Raw genomic sequence first — 26,528 nt, 5'->3', positions numbered from 1 at the left:
TCATGTCTTTAGGCATCTGTATATTCAGGTTTGACCTTAAGGATAGAGTAAGTCAATACATATTTATTAAATACCCCTACATTAGCTGTGGTCGGCATAGGGAGGACTTGACCGCCCACTTTCCAATACTGGAAGTGGCTCACGAATGTGGCGCACAATGTATACTGGATGCAACTGTTCGGTCAAATCGGAGCAGATCCTTATTTGGACTTTTTTTTTTTTTTTTTTTGAGACTTGCAGACAGATTTAAAATGAAAAAAGCTATGACATTTTATGCTTTTGTATCCTGACATCTGTTACAGAGGATACTATGAGGATAAAGGCTATGGCGCACATCCTTACACCACCGCTACATTGGGTTAAATGGGTCTGCACAACACATAAGGTGGATATAGGTCCTTTTAAAAACCCTGCTACCAGACTCTACAGCAGCTGATGCGTAGTACAAACTAAAGAGGACACCTGCTGCTTCAGAGTCTCCCAGCCAGTAGCGCTAAATTAAAGGATCACTCTATTTAACGGCGATTTCCACTTTTACCCGTCACATAATGGATCACCTATAAGTTTAAAACCTTTTCGGGGAATTTGGAGCCCTTCTCTAGAGCTCATTTCAGCAGTGACATTTACAAAGCCTAAAGGAAATGTAATTTGTCAAACTAAAGATCTACAACTACATTGCACCATTGGGGGTAACCAGCATTTACAATACAAGGTAAGCACCATGCTCTACCCAATGTAATACAGAATCTATTATTCACTGCCACTGGCAGAAGGGTCAGGGTGCCAGCTGCTATCTCATGCAGTGATTAATGATGTCAACAAGAATGCCAGTGACCTGGAAAGCATAAATAAAAGCAATTACAGTATTCAGACAAGAGCCATTACTTTTCTATACAGCATAAAGGAACAACTCACCAGCCTGCTGATCTCTTCCTGCCTGTCTGGGGCAGATCGAGCTGTTGCTTTGATCATAGTGGAGGTCTGATTGTCAGTCAGTTTCTTGATGCATCGCTGGCCAGCTACAATATTACAGACCTGTGCGCAAATGGCAGAAAATACAATAATACAGACAGAAAAGCTTTTTATTATAACGTCACTGACAAACATGATGATCAACTACTGTAAGCCTGCAACCTGACAGTCCTAACATGACAAACAAATCTTACATTCTGGAGCAACACAGGTGATTGTAACGAATGGATAAATGCCTCAGGATCTCGATAAAACTATGAGCATTTAAAATAGCTTGGTCTGCAATCAGGTATTCCTTACTTCTAGAGGCAGGTATGTGTGTTTCTGTTCCTGTCCAACTTGCAGACAGGGCAAATGAGGATATTTCAGCTGGAGACTATACTTTTCCCTAAAGTACTGAGCGACTGTTCTTTCTACGGTCTGCCCATTCTCCAACTGTAAAGGGAAGCTAGAAAAGAAAAAAAGAAGGGAAATAATCATTTCATATACAGTAAGAGAATTATTAACAGTCCACTAGGAAATAAATAAAGGAATATGAGAAGAACACTAAAGAAACAATAGGAAGTACTCGCTAACTCTGCTCTGTGAAAACAGAAATGTTGTGAAATGAGGGGCACTGTAGCACTGGATTATAGAGGCTCAGACATGAATTAAACACTTGATTTTAATCTGCACAAATTCTGAATAAGCCAACTTCATGACCCCCCTAATCTTTTAGCAGCATTTCTGTTTTTTCAAAGGTGATCATTTTACCCCAAAATTGGTGCTTTAAATCCTGCAGCCAAACCACCAACTGCTAAATGAACCCCAAAGTCAATATGACCCAATCTACAACTAACTGGGAATCTGGATGCAGATTTAATAGATGGTGTGTGACAGAAATCACGTAGACGGGGTACAATCCAACACACTTTTATTTCCACCTAAGGCAGGATACAGCTTTGCAGGTCAGGTTTTGCAGGCAGTACTCACGACAGCAGATAACCATCCAAGTACTGGTAATTACAAACAATGCATGTTCCAAATGGCTTCTAACATAACCCCACACTCCCACCTATTGCCTGGGCATTAACTGCCATCAGAAGCAATGTCTTAAAGGCAAATTACAAGTGCTGTTCATTAATTAGCCAAGCTTCTGGCTGACAAATGATTGAGACAAAACATGGACTGGAACATTCAGTCCTGCTGCTGCTACTGCTCTGCTAAACCTGGGACATCTTGATGTTATGCTGTTCCTGCCACAGGTGCCATTCTTTAGGCCTTTGTGTCTCTCTATTGCTTCTCAGCTATTGTGTACCCCATTTTTTACAAGCTGATTGTCAAGAATAAAAGTCTTTTATTTCACCACTTAATGCAATTTATGTGGAAAACACAGATTTTTGATACCTACCGGTAAATCCTTTTCTCCTAGTCCTTAGAGGATGCTGGGGTCCACTTCATGACCATGGGGTATAGACTGTTACGCAGGAGCCATGGGCACTCTTAAGACTTTTCAATGGGTGTGAACTGGCTCCTCCCTCTATGCCCCTATTCCAGACCTAAGTTATAGGAACTGTGCCCAGGGAGACGGACATTTAGAGGAAAGGATTTACTTTAATACTAATGGTGAGATACATACCAGCTCACACCTCAACCATGCCGCACAACATGGCATTCAACATAACACACGCCAACAGGCATGAACCAATTACAGCAAACATGCTGAAACTAATAAAACACAACATGTGTAACTCTAATAAACAAAACTGCAGGTAAAGTACGCACTGGGACGGGCGCCCAGCATCCTCTACGGACTAGGAGAAAAGGATTTACCGGTAGGTATCAAAATCCTGTTTTCTCATACGTCCTAGAGGATGCTGGGGTCCACTTCATGACCATAAGGTTTATACCAAAGCTCCAGTACAGGCGGGAGAGTGCGGATGACCCTGCAGCACCGATTGACTGAACTTGAAGCTTCATCGGCCAAGGTGTCAAACTTGTAGAATTTTGCAAATGTGTTTGACCCCGACCAAGTAGCTGCTCGGCAAAGTTGCAATGCCGAGACCCCCCGGGCAGCCGCCCAGGATGAGCCCACCTTCCTAGTGGAATAGGTCTTCACAGACGTCGGTAACAGCAATCCAGCTGTAGTATGAGCGTGCTGAATCGTACTTCTGACCCAACGCGCAATAGTCTGCTTGGAAGCAGGACACCCAATCTTGTTGGGAGCATACAGGACAAACAAAGACTCTGTTTTCCGTATTCGAGCTGTTCTAGCGACATAAATCTTCAAAGCTCTAACCACATCTAGAGACTTTGACTCAGTGAAAGTGTCAGTAACTACTGGTACCACAATAGGTTGGTTTATGTGCAAAGATGAAACCACCTTTGGAAGAAAATGTTGACGATTTCTTAACTCTGCCCTATCTTCATGGAAGATCAGGTAAGGGCTCTTGTGAGACAAGGCCCCCAATTCAGACACCCGCCGTGCGGATGCCTAGGCCAAAAGCATCACCACTTTCCAAGTGAGAAACTTCAACTCTATCTCTTGTAGAGGCTCAAACCAATCCGATTGAAGAAACTGCAACACCACACTAAGGTCCCATGGTGCCACCGGAGGCACAAATGGAGGCTGGATGCGCAGAACCCCTTTCACGAAGGTCTGAACCTCTGGAAGAGAGGCCAATTGTTTTTGGAAGAACACTGACAAGGCCAAAATCTGGACCTTGATTGACCCCAATTGGAGGCCCAGCTCCACACCAGCCTGCAGAAAATGGAGAAAACGTCCCAACTGAAACTCTTCCGCAGGAGCCTTCTTGGATTCACACCAAGACACATATTTTCTCCAAATACGGTGGTAATGCTTCGACGTTACTCCTTTCCTGGCCTGAATAAGGGTGGGGATGACTTACTTGGGAATACCCTTACGGGCTAGGATCCGGCGCTCAACAGCCATGCCGTCAAACGTAGCCGCGGTAAGTCTTGACACGCGCACGGCCCCTGCTGCAGCAGGTCCTCGCGAAGACGAAGAGGCTGAGGATCTTCTATGAGCAACTCCTGAAGATCTGGGTACCAAGCCCTCCTTGGCCAGTCTGGGGCAATGAAGATTGCTCGAACTCTTGTTCTCCTTATGATCCTGAGCACCTTTGGGATCAGCGGAAGTGGAGGAAAGACATACACCGACCGGAACACCTACTGGGCCACTAGCGCATCCACTGCTATTGCTTGAGGGTCTCTCGACCTGGAACAATATCTCTGAAGCTTCTTGTTGAGACGAGATGCCATCATGTCTACTTGAGGAACTCCCCAAAGACTTGTCACCTCTGCGAAGACTTCTTGGTGGCGGCCCCACTCTCCTGGATGGAGATTGTGTCTGCTGAGGAAGTCTGCTTCCCAGTTGTCTACTCCCGGAATGAAAATTACCGACAGAGACTTTACATGTCTTTCTGCCCAGAGGAGGATCTTCGTCACCTCTGCCATTGCCGCTCTGCTTTTCGTTCCGCCCTGCCTGTTTATGTACACGACTGCTGTTACATTGTCCGACTGGATCTGCACGGAATGATCTTGAAGATGTACTGCTTGTTGAAGGCCGTTGTAAATAGCTCTCAATTCCAGCACGTTTATGTGAAGGCAGGCTTCCTGACTTGACCATTTTCCTTGGAAGCTTTCCCCCTGAGTGACAGCTCCCCAGCCTCGGAGACTTGCATCCGTGGTTACCAGGACCCAGTCCTGAATCCCGAACCTGCGTCCCTCTAGTAGGTGAGAACTGTGTAGCCACCACAGGAGTGAAATCCTGGCTTTTGACAACAGGATTATCTTCCGGTGCATGTGTAGGTGGGATCCCGACCACTTGTCCAACAGGTCTCACTGGAATACCCTGGCATGGAACCTGCCAAACTGTATGGCCTCGTAGGCCGCCACCATCTTCCCCAACAACCGAATGCACTGATGGATCGACACACTCGATGGTTCCAACATCTGTTTTACCATTTTCTCGATTTCCAGAGCCTTTTCCACCGGAAGAAATACTCTCTGAACTTCTGTGTCCAGAATCATCCAGAGAAAAACATAGTAACATATAGTAACATAGCATCTAAGGTTGAAAAAAGACAATTGTTCGAGTTCAACCTATTTGTGGTCTCCTATGCACGATTATTTTGTATAAAATTTTGACTGAAGTTGATGACTGCCGTTACCTTTTACCCCTCTTTTTTTATAATAACCATAGTGCGTGACTATGCCCCGTAACCCTGGATATCCTTATCCATTAGGAATTTATCAAACCTATTCTTAAAGGTGTTGACTGAGTCGGCCATTACAACTCCCTCAGGCAGGAAATTCCAAACACGTATTGTCCTTACCGTAAAAAAGCCTTTACGCCGTATTGTGCGGCATCTCCTCTCCTCTATCCTGAGCGAGTGTCCACGAGTTCTCTGTGTTGATCTAACCAAAAACAGGTCCTGCGCAAGATCTGTATATTGTCCCCTTATATATTTGTAAATGTTGATCATGTCCCCTCTTAATCTCCTCTTTTTTCCAGTGTCTTTTTTGCCTAGTCTTGCAAGCCTATCCTCGTATTCCAGAGTCTCCATACCCTTAATTAGTTTGGTCGCCCGCCTTTGAACCTTTTCTAGCTCCAGGATATCCTTTTTGTAGTAAGGTGCCCAGAATTGTACACAGTATTCAAGGTGTGGCCTCACAAGTGATTTATATAACGGGAGTATAATACTCTCGTCCCTAGCATCAATTCCCCGTTTCATGCATGCTAATATCTTATTAGCCTTCTTTGCTGCAGTCCTACTTTGGGTACTACTGCTTAGTTTGCCATCTATGAGGACACCTAAGTCCTTTTCCAGTACAGAATCACCTAATTTTACCACATTTAGTAGGTAGGTGTTATTTTTGTTCTTGTTACCACAGTGCATCACCTTACACTTGTCTGTATTGAAGCGCATTCTCCATTTCGCTGCCCAAGCTTCTAATTTAACTAAGTCGTTCTGAAGTGACTCAGCATCCCCCTCCGCATTTATAACTTTACACAATTTGGTATCATCTGCAAAAATTGACACCATGCTCTCTAGACCTTCTGTTAGGTCGTTAACGAAAATATTGAACAATAGCGGTCCTAATACTGAGCCTTGCGGCACACCACTTAGCACTTCAGTCCAAGTTGAAAAAGATCCATTAACCACAACGCGCTGCTCCCTATTATCTAACCAGTTTTTGACCCAAGTGCATATTGTGCTTCCTAGCCCTGATTCTTGTAGCTTGTAGATAAGTCTCATGTGTGGTACAGTGTTGAATGCTTTGGCAAAATCTAAAAAGATTACATCCACCTCTTTACCCTGATCTAGGTTTGCGCTTACTGTTTCATAAAAGCCAAGTTGGTTTGACAGGATCTGTCCTTCATAAACCCATGTTGATTCCTTTTAATGACCTTATTGACTTCAAGGAACTTCTGAATACTATCTCTTAGAATAAGGGGGTGTAGTGGATAAGATGGCGCTAACGTTCATGCAAGGTGGAATAGATGAGGGAGTCGAAATACTTAGCTCTGTGTATCACTGTGGTGGTCCGAGGAGACTCTACGTTCGGATCCCCGATATTGTGTTCGACCACGGGCGGAGTGGGAAAAATAGAGAACACACAATGTGTGATATTGTAACTTGAACAGTAGTAGATAAACTACATAGAATTCATCCGGCGTACCTCACTTACAATGTGAGTCGTCGGATGACAGATATAAAGGTATCTTTTTCTCATAAGAGATGGTACTTCTTCACATGAACACACCTCACTTACCTTTATAGGAGTGCACACGCCTGCCTTGATGTATCTTTCTTGACCATAGACACTTCTACACAGAAATATGGTTGAAAAATGTTGGTACTAAATTGGCGTACCTAACACTCACTGTAATCGCTGTTTGGCTCCTCACATCATGGTTTCTTTAAAGGAAGCTCCGTCCAAAAAGAGGTAGATGAGTGAAAATTTATTCAACAATAAAATGTACAATTAAAACTGAAAAAAGACTTGAATCAGCGTAAAAGTCAAAGAAACCTGAGGGAGGTATGAACCGTCTTGGAACGTGAAGTGGCCAACTTGTATGAGTCCCAAAAATAAATAAGACAAGGTCCTACCTTCCCTTGGAGTGACAGACTGGTCCGCTGATGCAAAATCCCCTCTTGGCCAACGCGTTTCGAGTCAGGGACTCTTTTTCAAGGCATGAGGGTCCATAGTAATAGGTTTCCCTATTTATAGTGAATACAATAAATCATTTATAACTGGTCTATAATTACCTGGTTCAGCTTTACTTCCCTTTTTGAATATAGGCACTACTTGCGCTATACGCCAGTCTTTGGGAACCATACCTGATATTACTGAATCCTTAAAGATCAAAAATAGCGGTTTTGCAAGTTCAGAGTGGAGCTCCATTAGAACCCTTGGGTGAATACCATCGGGACCTGGTAACTTATTAATCTTTAAATGTTTTAATCGGTCACAGACTACTTCCTCGCTTAAATAAGTACCTATCAGTGGGATATTCTCATTATTGAGATTATGTGTTAGTCCCTGAATTGGGTCCTCTCTAGTAAATACTGTTGAAAAAAACTAATTTAGTGTGTCCGCTATGTCATTATAATTTTTGCTTAAGACTCCCAACTTGTCTTTTAAAGGGCCTATACTCTCCTTCTTTAATCTCTTGCTATTAATGTATTTAAATAATTTTTTGGGATTCGCTTTGCTTTCCTTTGCTACTAGTTTTTCAGTTTCTACTTTAGCCGCTCTTATTTCCTTTTTGCATATTTTGTTACATTCCTTATAGTGCTGAAATGACAATCTTGGATTGCCGCTGTTACTGCTTCCCTTTCTGGAAGAGAAGCTGGCAAGGTCGATTTGAAAAATCGGCATGGGGGAACGTCTTGAAACTACAGCTTGTATCCCTGGGACACTATTTGCAACACCCAGGGATCCAGGCCAGACAGAATCCAACCTTGGCTGAACAGTTTAAGACGTGCCCCCACCCTAGCGGCCTCCCGCAAAGGAGCCCCAGCGTCATGCTGAAGATTTGCCAGAAGTAGGGGTAGACTTCTGCTCCTGGGAACCTGAAGCTGCTGTGGACTTCTTTCCCTTTCCCCTACCCGCAAAGAAGGGGGAACCTCTCGCTTTTTTGTATTTATTGGGCCGAAAGGACTGCATGTGCGGGTGATATGTTTTTTTTTGCCGGTGCAGGCGCAGAGGGCAAAAATGTCGACTTACCTGCGTTAGCCGCTGAGACTAACGCATCCAGTCCATCGCCAAATAAGGCCTCAACTTTATATGGGAGAGCCTCCATATTTCTTTTGGAATCTGCATCCGCGTTCCACTAGCGAATCCACAATGCCCGCCGAGCCGATACTGCCATGGTAGCGGCTTGTGAACTCAAGAGTCCAATATCTTTCATCGCTTATAGCATGTATGCGGCAGCGTCTTTGATATTCCCTAACTTAAGGAGTATCTCATCCTTATTAATCATGTCAATTTCTGATGACACGCTTTCTGACCATTTTTCAATAGCACGACTCACCCACGCGCAAGCAATAGTGGGCCTGAGCAGCGTACCATTGGCAACATAAATGGATTTCAATGTAGTTTCCATCTTTCGGTCTGCCGGCTCTTTTAGTGAAGCCGTGCCAGGTGCAGGGAGAATTACCTTCTTTGTCAACCTGGACAGTGCACTGTAACACATTAGGTGACTCCCATTTTTTCCTGTCCTCCACCGGGAAAGGATAAGCTATCTGAATTCTCTTGGGAATACGAAATTTCTTTTCAGGATTCACCCACATCCCTTCAAAGAGTGTATTAAGCTCGTGGGAAGGAGAGAAAGTGACCTCAGATTTATTTTCTTTATAGAAATAAGCCTTCTCCTGAGGAACAGGAGTGGCTTCCATGACTTCCAGAACTTCCCTTATAGCCACAATCATATATTGTATATTTTTTTGCCAATTTCTGATCTATTTCTCTGGAGTCACTCGCCATCAGTATTCACAATATTCGCAAATGGTCTCTTATGTGACCCAGAGGGGTCGCCTGCGGATGGAAGAACAGAGCCCTGAAAAATCACATCCTCCACAGATTTTCTCCAGCACTCAGCATGAGATTCAGATTTATCTAATCTCCTATTGATATGATGCATACTATCACATATTTCTTTCACCCATGCAGGCTCTTGGTGTGCCGGCAGTGCCACCACATTACACTTCTGTGTCCCTAAAATGGTTTCCTCCGGGGAGGAACTCCCTGCCTCTGACATGTCTTACACATGTGTACAACACACACACATACACACTGGGACTTATAGGGGACAGACCCACAGTAAAATCTGTCAGAGGGACACAGTTTAGGAGCAGCCAGTTCACAACCCCAGCGCCAGTAACTAATGCCTGTGAACACAGAATGCCCACCGACATGCAGCGCTTTTTACACAGTAAAACACACTTGTAAAGCACCAAATTCGCTTGTGCCCCCCCTGTTTTGCACCCTGATACTTGTAGTCAGAAGTGAAGGAGGACCAGCGATGTCTCTGCAGCCTGAGAGAGAAAATGGCACTGAGCAGTGTGCTGGCTGCCTGAGGAAAAAGCTCCGCCCTTTTTACCTCAGATACTTTTCATAATATTTATACTGGCGGGGTTAGGGCTGTGCCTGGGCATCTTATGCCCCCTTTTTGCCAGTTTATAGAGGTGTTTTTGCTGCACAGGGCACCCCCACCTCCCGCAGTGCCTGTGTGTGTGGGCAGCAATGGCATGCTGCGCTCCCGCCAGCCGCGCTGTACCTCAGCCATCACTTTTCTTGACAGAAGATCTGTCTTCTTCTACTCACCTGTCTTCTGACTTCAAGCTCTGTGAGGGGGGTGACGGCGTGATGTGGGAGTGAGCATCTAGACACGGCTAGCGTTCAGTACCCTTCAGGAGCTAATGGTGTCCTGTCAGCCAGAAGCAGAGCCATGAAACTCTTCAGGAAGTTGGTTCCTACTTCTGCCACCTCAGTCCCACGAAGCAGGGAGACCGTTGCCAGCAGTTCTCCCTGAAAACAAAAAACCTAACATAAGTCTTTTCAGAGAAGCTCAGTAGAGCTCCCCTAGAGTGCATCCAGTCTGCCTGGGCACATTTCTAAAACGGAGGTCTGGAGGAGGGCCATAGAGGGAGGAGCCAGTTCACACCCATTGAAAAGTCTTAAGAGTGCCCATAGCTCCTGCGGAACAGTCTATACCCCATGGTCATGAAGTGGACCCCACTATCCTCTAGGACGTATGAGAAATGAATTGCTAAAGAATTTAAGGATTTGTGTGATACACCTCAGCACCCAGCGGGTCTCTACTATACGTAATTTCTGAATTTATCCCGTCACCTTTGATGGCATTTGCTTTGAAGAAGAGCCCAGACCAGGAGGTGCTGTTGCAGGGATCACAGCATCCCCATAGGCCGCAGATGGGCTCATTTTCCAAAAGAACAGAATCTGTAGCTAATGAAGAGTTGCTTAAAGAAGTAGCCCACAAGTACTGTGATCCCCCTTCCCTCTACCCAACCTCACCATCACAAAGTATTATATAACACACACTCTTTAAACTTCCATCTGTTAAGAGGAAACACATTTGGCTTTAAAACAGGGTAGCAGAATTGTCACGTTTAAATCATAAGAGAAGATGGAATTTAGTTGTATTCAGAAAATTAGCTAGTCAAAGGTCTGAACATATAATTTTTAAAAAGGGCCTTTAAAAATTTCAAAATGGTCAAACCACATACACTACATTTGAAACGTTTTTTTCCTAGTAAACAAATTAACATCAGCAAATTTTTAAGTAACCATGCCAGTTGAAACAAAAAATCGTGCATCTACACTAAGTTAATGTAAATTAAACTGGTTGATTTATAAACATGGGGGACTGCCCGTGTCACTTCCAATACTGCTGCAATCAAAAGGTATTGGGGTCTCTGACTGCTCTGTACAACCCCCCCCCCCCCCCCGATATTGTAAAAAAAAAAAAAGTCTAATTGATTTATAAAAAAGAAAAATCTCTTTTGCAGGATGTTTATAACGGTAAACATTATAATGGTATTTTAAAATGGCACAATACTGTTTTTCACATCCAAAGATTGTGTCATTTACTACAAAATTGCCCTCTGCTGGAGAAGAACCCATTAGCATCATTTTATATAAGTGCATAAAATACAAAAGCCTATTTTAGACTTACGTTTGATGGCTGGCAGGCCTCCTTGTCACATTGCAAACACGGTATTTCCGTCTCATTGTTCCACAATGAGTCACTTCAACCTTCAGACCTGTACCAAGCAGATATTTTGATAAGCACATTACTAATGAGTTAATGCTGCAAATAGCTGCATAACAGTATGTGCATACCCAATGCTATTAGAGGAGTTATCATTTTTCCAGGGTCACCAACTACTCTGTGCACATTGCTAAAAATTACGGTAACGCTACACTGCACCTCTACGGGCTATGAAGGAAAATCTGCAAGGTTTGTCTCCGCAAGTTGCCAGAGAAATGGTCCGAATGCTGGCAAATTGGGCGATTGCTTTTGATTGAACTGCCCCCTAACCTGAGTTTTAGTAAAACCTTCCCTCCCTACGATGGTACTTTGGTAGGGCAGGCACCAAAGTCATTTAGCATCAGAATTTACCAGTACTGCTAGCATCTCTCCAGAGCCATGCAGTGTCGCAGCTAAGCAGGAGAGGTCCCAGCTAGAAAGCAAGTATTGGGACCCTGCTAAATGCGATGAATCACGGACAAAAAGAAAGCCCCACCACCGAAAGTGCTATAATAAATTAAGGTACTCAAACTTTAAAGTGGAAAATGCTTAATAATAAAATAACCATGTATGTAGCCTGTGTGTATGGGGGTATCACTCAAAGCACGAAGAAAAACATGGACAGATATAAGGCCCGATTCAGACCTGATCGCTGGGCTGCTAATTTTGCTATACTGCGATCAGAGTGTCGCCGCCCAAGGGGAATGGAAATTCGCCAGAACTAGTGTGCGATCGCATGTGTACACCATGCTATAAATGTCCCTAAATCAGCGGACAGCTGCAAATCCGTTCGCACCTCACTCACCATCAAATGTTTTCTCCACTGTGTGCAGTGCGTGTGCAGCCCAGGACTTACTCCTACATTGCGAAGAGAACAGGCTGACCAGATTTGGAGCCGACGTCACACACCCTCCCTAAAAACGCTTGGGAACGCCTGCATTTTCCCCGACACTCCCAGAAAACAGTCAGTTACCACCCATAAATGCCTCTTCATGTCAAACAGCTTGCGAATCTCTAGACGAAAATTTTCGCACCACCTTGACGCTGTTTGGCGAAGCCTGTTGCCGTTTGGTGATGAGCGTGCGCATTGCAGTGCATATGCAGTCAATTGATAAACGCCCGCTGTGTGAAAATGCACAGCAGCGATCAGGTCTGAGTCGGGCCCAAAACCCAGATGCTCCATCCTAAACCTATTGAGGGATTTCCACCTAGTTTTTCCCGAAGAGGAAGATAGAGGAAGCCTACATGTAATAATCAATGCACCTAAGCTTCTGGCACTTACCCTTTATCTCTTTGGTGAATTTTACCCGGTGAGAATCAGTCAGAGGTCGCGGTTGTTCATCAATGTTATGAATATCTAGAACTTCACACATGAACTGGATAACGGGTTGTGCTTTGTAGAAGGCAGTGGCAGAGACTGTATGGGAGGACACAAACATAATTTACATAGAACTGGTTTAATTAAACAGATAATTCTGGTGTAGACGTAATTCCATACAGTGATTGTCTCTAGTATCATAATCCCAGTCATTAATAGACGGAACAGGCAGGAAATGTAAACATTAAATGCCATCCACATAAAGTACAGTCCTGCTAATTGACCACTACATTTTGGCTACACAAAGTACTGTATACACAAAGATTATACATCTTTCAGACCGCATTGCTGAGTCGCACCCAGAATTTTGTACACGGGTCCTTACCTTGATGCGACCCGACTGAAACCAGAATGGCAGCCTGACCCGGCTTATTGTCGGGTTGGTGACATCACCGCAGAAGCGTGCAGAGGCAGCATTACACGGCGAACCTGATTGAACCTGTGTTCAATGCTACGCGCTATCCCGTTTACAATACTGGGTTGCTTGATCCATGTGATTTCAACTGGCCCCTTTCAGACTGCGCCGCTGCACGTTCACGTGCAATAACCCAGGTTATTGCTGGCAGTCTGAAAGGGGCATTAAGACACTCAGGGGCAGATGTATTAACCTGGAGAAGGCATAAGGAAGTGATAAACCAGTGATATGTGCAAGGTGATAAAGGCACCATCCAATCAGATCCTAACTGTTAATTAACATATTGGAGCTGATTGGCTGGTGCCTTTATCACCTTGCACATATCACTGGTTTATCACTTCCTTATGCCTTCTCCAGGTTAATACATCTGCCCCTCAGGGGGGTATGGCTGAGATTGGCCACTCGGGGAGAAGCCAGATCTCATCCATGCTTCACTGTGACTGTGCAGTTGGAGTAGAACCTCAATTGGCTTGTATACAAGCAGTCATTTTCTGACTGCATTTACCTGCATATCAGATATTGATCAGATTGTTTTTAGGAGATTATCACAGTCCACACCGATATCAGGCTAGCATATTTATTATTTATTTATTTGGAATAAACACAAATGAGCTAATGCAGAGCTGGGAGCAAAGCACAGAATGAGCAACTCTGCATTTAGACAAACCATGTTGCAATGTAAAGTGTGCAAATACATGAATTTTGTATATGGGCTTAATATTGGCTGCTTTTGCACTTAGCCAAGAAATACTGGACAGATTTATTTCTGCAATTTACAATGAAACTAGAACACAATGCTTGAACACTAAATCTGCCTGCACACTCTAAATCTACCTCAATATTCACGGTTATTGCCTAACTCAGTGCTACACAAACTGTGTGCCGTGGCACTTTGGGGTGTGCCGGGACACTTGCAGTACATTTCTACATAAGAAAGTTGGTGGAATCCTTATCATATTAGCCCTCATGCCGGCATTTATCAGGGGTTATGCCTAGGGTGCCCGAGGCATAATCCGTGATAAGGGGCCGCCACATCCCATGTGTTTTCGAGCGATCGCAGGTCCAATTTTGGCCTATAAAACAACCTCCAATTGGATACTATGATACTGACCAACGGTCATTAATTGCGATATCCTCCCATTTCAATCGACCAAAATAACATTGGGGCTAATAGGATACCGCTGTTAGTGTTGCCGGACTATAATGGGTGCAGGGTGGCCTGTCCAAAGTTAAACTTTCCAAACCTGTATTTAGGAGGGCATTGCCCCCGTCTTAGAATAAAAGGATATAAAGATCCTTACAGTAAACTGCCCATGGCAACGTTTGACTTTTGAATATATTTTTTAGTATATACCTTATGCTATAGATGGCTGGGAAATTACCAATTACATACACTTTGGGTTTTCATTTAACATTTAAAATTACTCTTTAGTCTCTCTTTAATTTAAATTTATTTTTTAACTAAAATGCTTAGCTTTCTTTTCTGTTAAGGTATGTATTTTAATGCAAATGTAAAGCAATTTCTGCCTTACTGGGAAATAAAGGGGATGTAGTCATGTTGACAGCACAAGTTGGACATTGTTGAAATGTTGACATTGAACATATCTGCATGTCCAGAATATGGACATCTGAATTGCCAACATGTAAAATTTCAATATTCTGCATGGACCAGAGGGTTACGCTGGCCATACATCAGTACGACCCGCATCCGGTCCAAGTCGTATCACGATTTCCCTTCAACCTCCTAGCAGCTCCCTGGCAGTCTCGGACAACACGAGTGACACACTATGTGCTAACAATCCATTGTTAAACGATAGATTGTGTGCCTCACAAAAAAAAGTCCAGGGAAACGACACTCAAAATCGTATGATGCATCGTATGTGCATAAAACATGGTACGATGTGCATACGATTAAGACAGATAATATGGGCTGCATGTATGATCTGAGGATGCGACGTTTGACCCGCAGGACCGGGCATCGTAATCGTACCCAAAACATGCATGATGCGCACACGATTCAGCGTATGAGGCGTCAAAATAGTGTATTCGTACACAATATCAACCTAGTGTATGGTCAGTACTAGGATACAGGAGGCGAGGTTAGGGGTTAGGATTGGGAATATTCACCACCAGAAGCTGTGCAGGATCCACCAGAAATCATCATGACATCACCACCTGATCTAGAAGACACCGCAGGACCCTCCTGACCCTCTGCACCAGTTAAGTCACCACTATACCACCAGGGAATTTTTTTTGCCATTCTAATCATGTTGACATTTTATCAGTGTGGACATGATGAATGTCAATGTAGCCAATGTATACATGCCAAGAATACCACACCCAATGAAAAGTGTTATATAAATAACATTATTATCATTCTCAAGCGTTCCAAATCCCTTCGCCGGAAACACTACGCGCAACCAAAATGCCGGTGCCAGAATTCCGAAATCATCTGGAATCCCGACTGCTGACATTCCAAACGCAAGTATGATGCAGACTCCTAGATTTTGTCCATGGGGAAAGTGGTGTTCAATTTAGGCTGTGGGTAAGGAAGGGGGGGATTTAGGCACCCAGAGGGAGGGTTAGGCTGCAGGGAAGGGAGGTTAGGATTTGGCTGCGGGGAGGGGGGTTATGTTCAGGCACCACCGGGGAGGGTTAGTGTTAGGCTGCGGGGAGGTGGGGGGCTTACGATTAGGCTGTGGTAAGGGAGGGTTAGTGCGGTATGGTAAGCATACTTATCTGACCCCCGTTGGGATGCTGAGCATCGGGATGCCTGTGTTGGCCTTTTGACCGCCGGCATCCCAAACAACAGTATCTTGTATCACGGAAAAAATTATATATACAAGATATATAATTTTAGGCGCTATAACCAGTGTTTTCTCCTAACATCTGTGCCAAGGGAGATTTAGTCCCTCTAGTGATACTAGAAGAGTTAGACAGGTAGATAATGGCCAGAATTCCGACAGTGCAGATTTAACTTGTTAACAAGTCAAATATGCATTACCCTTAAATGTATTTTCAGAGGCGTCACCAGGTATGGTGACACCCGGCGTGCACTTTGCACTATCCCCTTCCCCCCCCTTCCCCCCGCCCGAAAAGAGGGGGGTGGCCTAAAAAAAGGGGGCATGGCCTGTCACGAGTCTCCGTTTCATCACTCCGGGGGCGTGTCCAGCATCCCAGAGATACTGGCTGCGCCTGGAGACTGGTCTGAGTGCAGTGCCCGCTCTTCTTGTGTGATAGGTGAATACCTCACTGCAGCACTCGGCTCCTGTCACTGCAGAAGACCAAGCACTTTGGTATCACCTCTTCAGAGGGTGACACCCAGGTGCGGGCCGCACACCCAGAACCCAGCATGCGACTCCACTGTGTATTTGCGCTCCGTGCATTGCATCATGGTTTGTTCCAGATACAAAGTTACTTGTTTTTTTGCTTTATTACCAAATTAGAATCAGGATGTACTGAACAAATGGAAGCAAGTTAGATGCCATACTAAGACTGGCCATACATCAGAATGGTGTCATTCCAACCAGTCAACTAGTTGGCTCATTGGAAATATAATCTGGGAGTGTGTGGGAGCAAATGATAATTATGTGCTCCCAAACAAATAACGGTCTATCCAACTACTTGGGAGAACCAAACTAAACGAGATTGGCTTACTGACATTCAAAGCACGTCCAAACCAGGGTCCTGGTTTGGTAGGGCTCTGGTGATAAAGGACTTCAGTACCTAGTATTTCCTATACTACATAATACATATTACTATCACTACTAGCTAATGGTGGTGACATACAAGGATCAGGATTGAAAAGTGGTTTTTGTTTGTTTGTTTTTTAGCAAAATTACTATTAATTAACCATGTCCAATGTGGCCAAAAATAAGAATTTACTTACCGATAATTCTATTTCTCGTAGTCCGTAGTGGATGCTGGGGACTCCGTAAGGACCATGGGGAATAGCGGCTCCGCAGGAGACTGGGCACAAAAGTAAAGCTTTAGAACTACCTGGTGTGCACTGGCTCCTCCCCCTATGACCCTCCTCCAAGCCTCAGTTAGGATACTGTGCCCGGACGAGCGTACACAATAAGGAAGGATTTTGAATCCCGGGTAAGACTCATACCAGCCACACCAATCACACCGTACAACTCGTGATCTAAACCCAGTTAACAGCATGATAACAGAGGAGCCTCTAGAAAAGATGGCTCACTACAGCAATAACCCGATTTTTTGGTAACAATAACTATGTACTAGTATTGCAGACAATCCGCACTTGGGATGGGCGCCCAGCATCCACTACGGACTACGAGAAATAGAATTATCGGTAAGTAAATTCTTATTTTCTCTAACGTCCTAAGTGGATGCTGGGGACTCCGTAAGGACCATGGGGATTATACCAAAGCTCCCAAACGGGCGGGAGAGTGCGGATGACTCTGCAGCACCAAATGAGAGAACTCCAGGTCCTCCTCAGTCAGGGTATCAATTTTGTAGAATTTTACAAACGTATTTGCTCCTAACCAAGTAGCTGCTCGGCAAAGTTGTAAAGCCGAGACCCCTCGGGCAACCGCCCAAGATGAGCCCATCTTCCTTGTGGAGTGGGCATTTACAGATTTTTGGCTGTGGCAGGCCTGCCACAGAATGTGCAAGCTGAATTGTACTACAAATCCAACGAGCAATAGTCTGCTTAGAAGCAGGAGCACCCAGCTTGTTGGGTGCATACAGGATAAACAGCGAGTCAGATTTTCTGACTCCAGCCGTCCTGGAAACATATTTTCAGGGCCCTGACAACGTCTAGCAACTTGGAGTCCTCCAAGTCCCTAGTAGCCGCAGGCACCACAATAGGTTGGTTCAGGTGAAACGCTGAAACCACCTTAGGGAGAAACTGAGGACGAGTCCTCAATTCCGCCCTGTCCGAATGGAAAATCAGATAAGGGCTTTTACAGGATAAAGCCGCCAATTCTGACACGCGCCTGGCCCAGGCCAGGGCCAACAGCATGACCACTTTCCATGTGAGATATTTTAACTCCACAGATTTAAGTGGTTCAAACCAATGTGACTTTTGGAACCCAAAAACTACATTGAGATCCCAAGGTGCCACTGGAGGCACAAAAGGAGGCTGTATATGCAGTACCCCTTTTACAACGTCTGAACTTCAGGGACTGAAGCTAGTTCTTTTTGGAAGAAAATTGACAGGGCCGAAATTTGAACCTTAATGGACCCCAATTTCAGGCCCATAGACACTCCTGTTTGCAGGAAATGTAGGAATCGACCCAGTTGAATTTCCTCCGTCGGGCCTTACTGGCCTCGCACCACGCAACATATTTTCGCCAAATGCGGTGATAATGTTTTGCGGTTACATCCTTCCTGGCTTTGATCAGGATAGGGATGACTTCATCCGGAATGCCTTTTTTCCTTCAGGATCCGGCGTTCAACCGCCATGCCGTCAAACGCAGCCGCGGTAAGTCTTGGAACAGACAGGGTCCTTGCTGGAGCAGGTCCCTTCTTAGAGGTAGAGGCCACGGATCCTCCGTGAGCATCTCTTGAAGTTCCGGTTACCAAGTCCTTCTTGGCCAATCCGGAGCCACGAATATAGTGCTTACTCCTCTCCATCTTATCAATCTCAGTACCTTGGGTATGAGAGGCAGATGAGGGAACACATACACTGACTGGTACACCCACGGTGTTACCAGAGCGTCTACAGCTATTGCCTGAGGGTCCCTTGACCTGGCGCAATACCTGTCGAGTTTTTCCCAACGGTTTATAATCATGTGGAAGACTTCTGGGTGAAGTCCCCACTCTCCCGGGTGGAGGTCGTGTCTGCTGAGGAAGTCTGCTTCCCAGTTGTCCACTCCCGGAATTACTGACAGTGCTATCACATGATTTTCCGCCCAGCGAAGAATCCTTGCAGCTTCTGCCATTGCCCTCCTGCTTCTTGTGCCACCCTGTCTGTTTACGTGGGTGACTGCCGTGATGTTGTCCGACTGGATCAACACCGGCTGACCTTGAAGCAGAGGTCTTGCTAAGCTTAGAGCATTGTAAATGGCCCTTAGCTTCAGGATATTTATGTGAAGTGATGTCTCCAGGCTTGACCATAAGCCCTGGAAATTCCTTCCCTGTGTGACTGCTCCCCAGCCTCGCAGGCTGGCATCCGTGGTCACCAGGACCCAGTCCTGAATGCCGAATCTGCGGCCCTCTAGAAGATGAGCACTCTGCAACCAACACAGGAGGGACACCCTTGTTCTTGGTGACAGGGTTATCCGCTGATGCATCTGAAGATGCGACCCGGACCATTTGTCCAGCAGGTCCCACTGGAAAGTTCTTGCGTGGAATCTGCCGAATGGGATTGCTTCGTAGGAAGCCACCATTTTACCCAGAACCCTTGTGCATTGATGCACTGAGACTTGGCTCGGTTTTAGGAGGTTCCTGACTAGCTCGGATAACTCCCTGGCTTTCTCCTCCGGGAGAAACACCTTTTTCTGGACTGTGTCCAGGATCATCCCTAGGAACAGAAGACGAGTCGTCGGAACCAGCTGCGATTTTGGAATATTGAGAATCCAATCGTGCTGCCGCAACACTACCTGAGATAGTGCTACACCGACCTCCAACTGTTCCCTGGATCTTACCCTTATCAGGGAATCGTCCAAGTAAGGGATAACTAAAATTCCCTTCCTTCGAAGGAATATCATCATTTCGGCCATTACCTTGGTAAAGACCCGGGGTGCCGTGGACCATCCATACGGCAGCGTCTGAACTGATAGTGACAGTTCTGTACCATAAACCTGAGGTACCCTTGGTGAGAAGGGTAAATTTGGACATGAAGGTAAGCATCCTTGATGTCCCGAGACATCATGTAGTCCCCTTCTTCCAGGTTCGCAATCACTGCTCTGAGTGACTCAATCTTGAATTTGAACCTCTGTATGTAAGTGTTCAAAGATTTTAGATTTAGAATCGGTCTCACCGAGCCGTCCGGCTTCGGTACCACAACAGTGTGGAATAATACCCCGTTCCCTGTTGCAGGAGGGGTACCTTGATTATCACCTGCTGGGAATACAGCTTGTGAATGGCTTCCAAAACTGTCTCCCTGTCAGAAGGAGACATCGGTAAAGCCGACTTTAGGAAACGGCGAGGGGGAGACGTCTCGAATTCCAATTTGTACCCCTGAGATATCACCTGAAGGATCCAGGGGTCTACTTGCGAGTGAGCCCACTGCGCGCTGAAATTCATTGAGACGGGCCCCCCACCGTGCCTGATTCTGCTTGTAAAGCCCCAGCGTCATACTGAGGGCTTGGCAGAGGCGGGAGAGGGTTTCTGTTCCTGGGAACTGGCTGATTTCTGCAGCCTTTTTCCTCTCCCTCTGTCACGGGGCAGAAATGAGGAACCTTTTGCCCGCTTGTCCACGAAAAGACTGCGCCTGATAATACGGCGTCTTCTCATGTTGAGAGGCGACCTGGGGTACAAACGTGGATTTCCCAGCTGTTGCCGTGGCCACCAGGTCTGAAAGACGACCCCAAATAACTCCTCCCCTTAATAAGGCAATACTTCCAAATGCCGTTTGAAATCCGCATCACCTGACCACTGTCGTGTCCATAACCCTCTACTGGTAGAAATGGACAACGCACTTAGACTTGATGCCAGTCGGCAAATATTCCGCTGTGCATCACGCATATATAGAAATGCATCTTTTAAATGCTCTATAGGCAAAAATATACTGTCCCTATCTAGGGTATCAATATTTTCAGTCAGGGAATCCGACCACGCCAACCCAGCACTGCACATCCAGGCTGAGGCGATTGCTGGTCGCAGTATAACACCAGTATGTGTGTAAATACATTTTAGGATACCCTCCTGCTTTCTATCAGCAGGATCCTTAAGGGCGGCCATCTCAGGAGAGGGTAGAGCCCTTACAAGCGTGTGAGCGCTTTATCCACCCTAGGGGGTGTTTCCCAACGCACCCTAACCTCTGGCGGGAAAGGATATAATGCCAATAACATTTTAGAAATTATCAGTTGTTATCGGGGGAAACCCACGCATCATCACACACCTCATTTAATTTCTCAGATTCAGGAAAACTACAGGTAGTTTTTCCTCACCGAACATAATACCCCTTTTTGGTGGTACTCGTATTATCAGAAATGTGTAAAACATTTTTCATTGCCTCCATCATGTAACGTGTGGCCCTACTGGAAGTCACATTTGTCTCTTCACCGTCGACACTGGAGTCAGTATCCGTGTCGGCGTCTATATCTGCCATCTGAGGTAACGGGCGCTTTAGAGCCCCTGACGGCCTATGAGACGTCTGGACAGGCACAAGCTGAGTAGCCGGCTGTCTCATGTCAACCACTGTCTTTTATACAGAGCTGACACTGTCACGTAATTCCTTCCAACAGTTCATCCACTCAGGTGTCGACCCCCTAGGGGGTGACATCACTATTACAGGCAATCTGCTCCGTCTCCACATCATTTTTCTCCTCATACATGTCGACACAAACGTACCGACATACAGCACACACACAGGGAATGCTCCGATAGAGGACAGGACCCCACTAGCCCTTTGGGGAGACAGAGGGAGAGTTTGCCAGCACACACCAGAGCGCTATATATATACAGGGATAACCTTATATAAGTGTTTTTCCCCTTATAGCTGCTGTATCTTTAATACTGCACGTAATTAGTGCCCCCCCTCTCTTTTTTAACCCTTTCTGTAGTGTAGTGACTGCAGGGGAGAGCCAGGGAGCTTCCCTCCAACGGAGCTGTGAGGGAAAATGGCGCCAGTGAGCTGAGGAGATAGGCTCTGCCCCTTATCGGCGGCCTTATCTCCCGTTTTTCTATGTATTCTGGCAGGGGTTAAATGCATCCATATAGCCCAGGAGCTATATGTGATGCATTTTTTGCCATCCAAGGTGTTTTTATTGCGTCTCAGGGCGCCCCCCCCCAGCGCCCTGCACCCTCAGTGACCGGAGTGTGAAGTGTGCTGAGAGCAATGGCGCACAGCTGCAGTGCTGTGCGCTACCTTGTTGAAGACAGGACGTCTTCTGCCGCCTTTTTTCCGGACCTCTTCTGTCTTCTGGCTCTGTAAGGGGGCCGGCGGCGCGGCTCTGGGACCCATCCATGGCTGGGCCTGTGATCGTCCCTCTGGAGCTAATGTCCAGTAGCCTAAGAAGCCCAATCCACTCTGCACGCAGGTGAGTTCGCTTCATCTCCCCTTAGTCCCTCGATGCAGTGAGCCTGTTGCCAGCAGGTCTCACTGAAAATAAAAAACCTAAAACTAAACTTTTCACTAAGCAGCTCAGTAGAGCCACCTAGTGTGCACCCTTCTCGTTCGGGCACAAAAATCTAACTGAGGCTTGGAGGAGGGTCATAGGGGGAGGAGCCAGTGCACACCAGGTAGTTCTAAAGCTTTACTTTTGTGCCCAGTCTCCTGCGGAGCCGCTATTCCCCATGGTCCTTACGGAGTCCCCAGCATCCACTTAGGACGTTAGAGAAATAAAGGATTCAAATATACGTATGTGTTAAAGCATTCTGTGCCAGCAGTGCTTGGAATATATATGGTCTGATCATTCCACCCGACTGCTGCACCTAGTGTGGAGCCCATCCCCCTGAAAGAGGAAATCTAATCTACAATGTGTTTCTATTTTGTGTTCTTTAGATACTCAGTAAAACATATATAATTCTGCAAAGAGAATCTCAGCTCTACATTCCTTCATTAATTAACATCTTCCATAGTAATCCTCTAGATTGTAAGCTTGCGAGCAGGGCCTTCCTACCGCTATGTCTGTCTTTGCCCTGTTTTGTTCTATAACTGTTGTTCTAATTGTAAAGCGCAACGGAATATGCTGCGCTATATAAGAAACTGCTAATAATAAATAGTATTTACTAAAGGTACAATATCACTTAAACAGAGCAGCATCTCTAGTTGCCAAATCCTACTTGTCCATTGGTATTATCAAACGGTGGAATACTTAGTTTAGCGTTACCTAAGCTTTTTCTATCAAAGCTTTAATCGGACATAAATAGTTCTGTAAAAAAAGAATAATAATTACAAAAAAATAGAATAAAGTGCAGTACGTATTTCTGGAACACATAACCCTGGAACTCTAGTTTGAGCATATACAAATTAGTATAAAACCTCTATCCAGGAGTTGCACTGACTTGCATGCTTACTTCGCTACGTCATAAGCACAGCTGTACTTTGCTTTACTTTATCATTTTCATGTGTGCGCTCTCTGTTCCAACTGTAAAGAGCCGCTGGTGCTTTATAAATACTATATGAGGAAGCAACAAGATGGGATGAATACCGTATATACTCGAGTATAAGTCGACCCGAATATAAGCCGAGGCACCTAATTCTACCACAAAAACCTGGGAAAAATTATTGACTCGAGTATAAGCCTAGGGTGGGAAATGCAGCTCTAGCCGTACACAGCCCTCAGTGCCAGATATGCCCCCACAGTGCCAGATATGCCCTCATACTGCCAGATATGCCCCACAGTGCCTGATGTGCTAGATATGCCGTCATGCTGCCAAATATGCCCCACAGTACCAGATGTGCCAGATATGCCCTCATGCTGCCAAATATGCCCCACAGTGCCAGATATGCCCTCATGCTGCTAAATATGCCCCACAGTGCCAGATATGCCCCACAGTGCCAGATATGCCCTCATGCTGCCAGATATGCCCTCATGCTGCCAGATATGCACCTCATGCTGCCAGATATGCCCCTCATGCTGCCAGATATGCCCCACAGTGCCAAATATGCCCTCATGCTGCCAGATATGCCCCACAGTGCCAGATATGCCCTCATGCTGCCAGATATGCCCCTCATGCTGCCACATATGCCCCTCATGCTGCCCCATATGCCCCCTCCCCCAGTGCCTGTTACTTACCCCTCCGTCGATCCCGCGCTGTCTACTGAAGGAGGAACACGGAGCGCACAGCGCGCGCCTCTCTTGTGTCCCTCCTGCATCTCCGGCGGCCGTGGCGGGTCTATTAAAGGAAGTGCCGGTTCGTGATCAGAGGTCACGAACGGGTACTTCCTTTAATAGGCCCGCCGCTGCCGCCGGAGATGCAGGAGGGACACAGGAGAGGCGCATGCTGTGCGCTCCGTGTCCCTCCTTCACACTGCTCTGCCTGTCACACTGCACTGCCACTGACTCGAGTATAAGCCGAGGTGGCTTTTTCAGCACAAAAAAAAGTGCTGAAAAAGTCAGCTTATACTCGAGTATATACGGTAAAAGCCCAAGAGCACTTTATTGTTAGTCTCATATCCAACAGTTTACAGAGAAAAGAAAGGAAACTGGGAAAGAAGGTCTGAGTCATGGCCACTGACGTTACGTGTGTAGGCTACACAAGGTTTCAATGACTTCTCTATTATATAAAAAAAACAACAAAAAACAAAAACAACACACACACACACACACACACACACACACACACACACCAAAACCCCCCCACACACTAGAAGCAAGGAAAAACAATATCCATTTTAGGTCATCCTTAGGATCAATTGTGTGGTGAGGGACAAGATTTGCTTCTGTTTGTCCACATGTTTTATGATTGGCAGCCACCAGCACTGGTTTAGCCTATTAGATTGACTATAAATAATTTGAATTGGTCCTGGATCACCAGATCAAGGCGTCCCAGGGTGCCACGGCAGAAAGTTTGAGAACCACTGCTCTATGTAAAGTTTTAAAATGTACTTTCTTTGCTTTGCAGGTCCTCAGAAGCCCCTGGTGCTGATACAGGTCAAAGCTCAGACAGCATTTGTCCAATATGCCACCCTTTTCTGTATAGAGCATTACCAAGACTGCAACTAAAGCACATTTATACATTGCCGCAGTATGATTCAAGATTCTGCCATTCTAAGGTGACATCTTGCAGCAAAGGGATGAGATGTATAGTAAGCATTAAAGACGTCATTATAAGCATTTAATTGAAGAGCTACGGTTTACCTTAGCCATACAGATATTGTTATTGGTTGTTGTTTTTTAATCTGTTATTGGTTGTTGTTTTTTTTAAAGGAGAACAAGTGAACAACTCTCACTATGATAATTGTCTTTACTCTAATGCTGGGTACACACCAGAACGACTCGCAAAAGAGCGATGTCGTTAAAGATTTCCCTTGTACTCCCCGGCAGCTTCCTGGCAGTCCTTGACAAACGATGTAGTGTAACACACCAAAGATAGATCTTTTAGATCTTGCAAAAACCACATCCAGGAGCATGAGGTTGTTAATGATAGCTTCAGATCTTCCTTGCAGCAAGGAAGATCTAAAGATACGACAAACTCCTCACGGACTGCGCATCGGATCGTTATAGTTAGTAAAAGTGCAAATCGTGTACCTTTCACTAACGATCTATTAATACGATGTATCAAAACCATGCAATCGTCCCTAGAATCATCCTGGCGTGTATCCAGCAGCATCCCACAGTACTACCCCTCACCAGCTTCATAATTCCATTAATCTGTCGGGGTCACAGCCAAGTTTTTAAATGCAAAATGTTACTGCTGGATACAATCAACACAACTTTTATAATAATCTGCAGGACTCCAGTAGTCAAGGGTGGATCGTATGAGCACAAGAGGAACGGGTCTTGCTAAGTAAGGAGGGGGAGGGTTATGTTTCTTAAATGACTCCCACGCTGTACATTTACTACACAGCAAGAGAGTTCTTTTTTTAAACATGCACTTACACAATAAACTTGCAATTCAGCAAAAAAAAAAAAAAAAAAAGTGGTTTCTTATCACTCTGAAGATACCCGAGCTGTTCGTTTTGCCTTACAAGTTTTTCAATAGGCTATTATTTATTAACTAACATTTATTTTACATAGCACCAGCATATTTCATTGTGCTTTACAATTTGGAAAACCATAATAAAACAAGGCTGAATATTAACAGCCAAAAGAGACAAGATGATCCTGCTTGCAATCTATTATTGATATATAATATAGATTGGCAAGTGCCTCGTTACTGCCATGAAAGCCAGTCACATGACACATGATGTAACAGTGTCTATAAGGGCCTTCTCCTGAATCTCAGAATCTGGCATGGCCCTCACAATGATTCTGCAATTGTAACAAAGGAATTGTTCAAGGTAGCATGAGGTTATTTACGGTACCCGGTCTATAGATCTAAAGTAAAAAAGTCTACAGTGAATAGGGTCAAAAGGTCGACATGTAAAAGGTAGTTCAAAAGGTCAACAGGGTCAAAAAGTCAATATGACAAGGGTCGACAATTTTTTCTTCAACTTTACCATCCACGTGGACTATGACTGGGAATAGTAACCTGTGCCAAGCGAAGCGGTAGCGGAGCAATGCACCTTGCCCGAAGCATGGCGAGCCATGAGAGGTGACGTGGTACACTAATGAGGCTTGTTTGTGGCAGAAAAGTGACAACACCCAAAAAATAAAATAAAGTCTATCTTTTTTGTATCGACCATTTCCATGTCGACCTTTTGACCCTGTCAACCTAATGCATGTCTGCCATTAGTGGTA

General features: G+C 45.2%; 1 protein-coding gene across 3 annotated transcripts in view; it reads right to left on the bottom strand.

The window, feature by feature from the left end:
* LOC135036672 (protein argonaute-3) overlaps nt 1–26,528 on the bottom strand; it is a 239,215-nt gene that overhangs the window by 82,463 nt on the left and 130,224 nt on the right. For all 3 annotated transcript variants that reach the window (XM_063954469.1, XM_063954470.1, XM_063954471.1), the window contains 4 exons: nt 12,537–12,671; nt 11,180–11,267; nt 1,273–1,420; nt 916–1,035 (listed from right to left, as the gene is read on the bottom strand). In XM_063954469.1, coding sequence (XP_063810539.1) covers nt 916–1,035; nt 1,273–1,420; nt 11,180–11,267; nt 12,537–12,671 — 491 coding nt within the window. The remainder of the gene's footprint in view (nt 1–915; nt 1,036–1,272; nt 1,421–11,179; nt 11,268–12,536; nt 12,672–26,528) is intronic.

This window comes from Pseudophryne corroboree, chromosome 2, assembly GCF_028390025.1.
Source record: "Pseudophryne corroboree isolate aPseCor3 chromosome 2, aPseCor3.hap2, whole genome shotgun sequence".
NCBI classification, from domain to species: Eukaryota; Metazoa; Chordata; class Amphibia; order Anura; family Myobatrachidae; genus Pseudophryne; species Pseudophryne corroboree.
The sequence above is the reverse complement of the archived record's forward strand: the minus strand, read 5'-3'. Positions and strand labels throughout refer to the sequence as shown.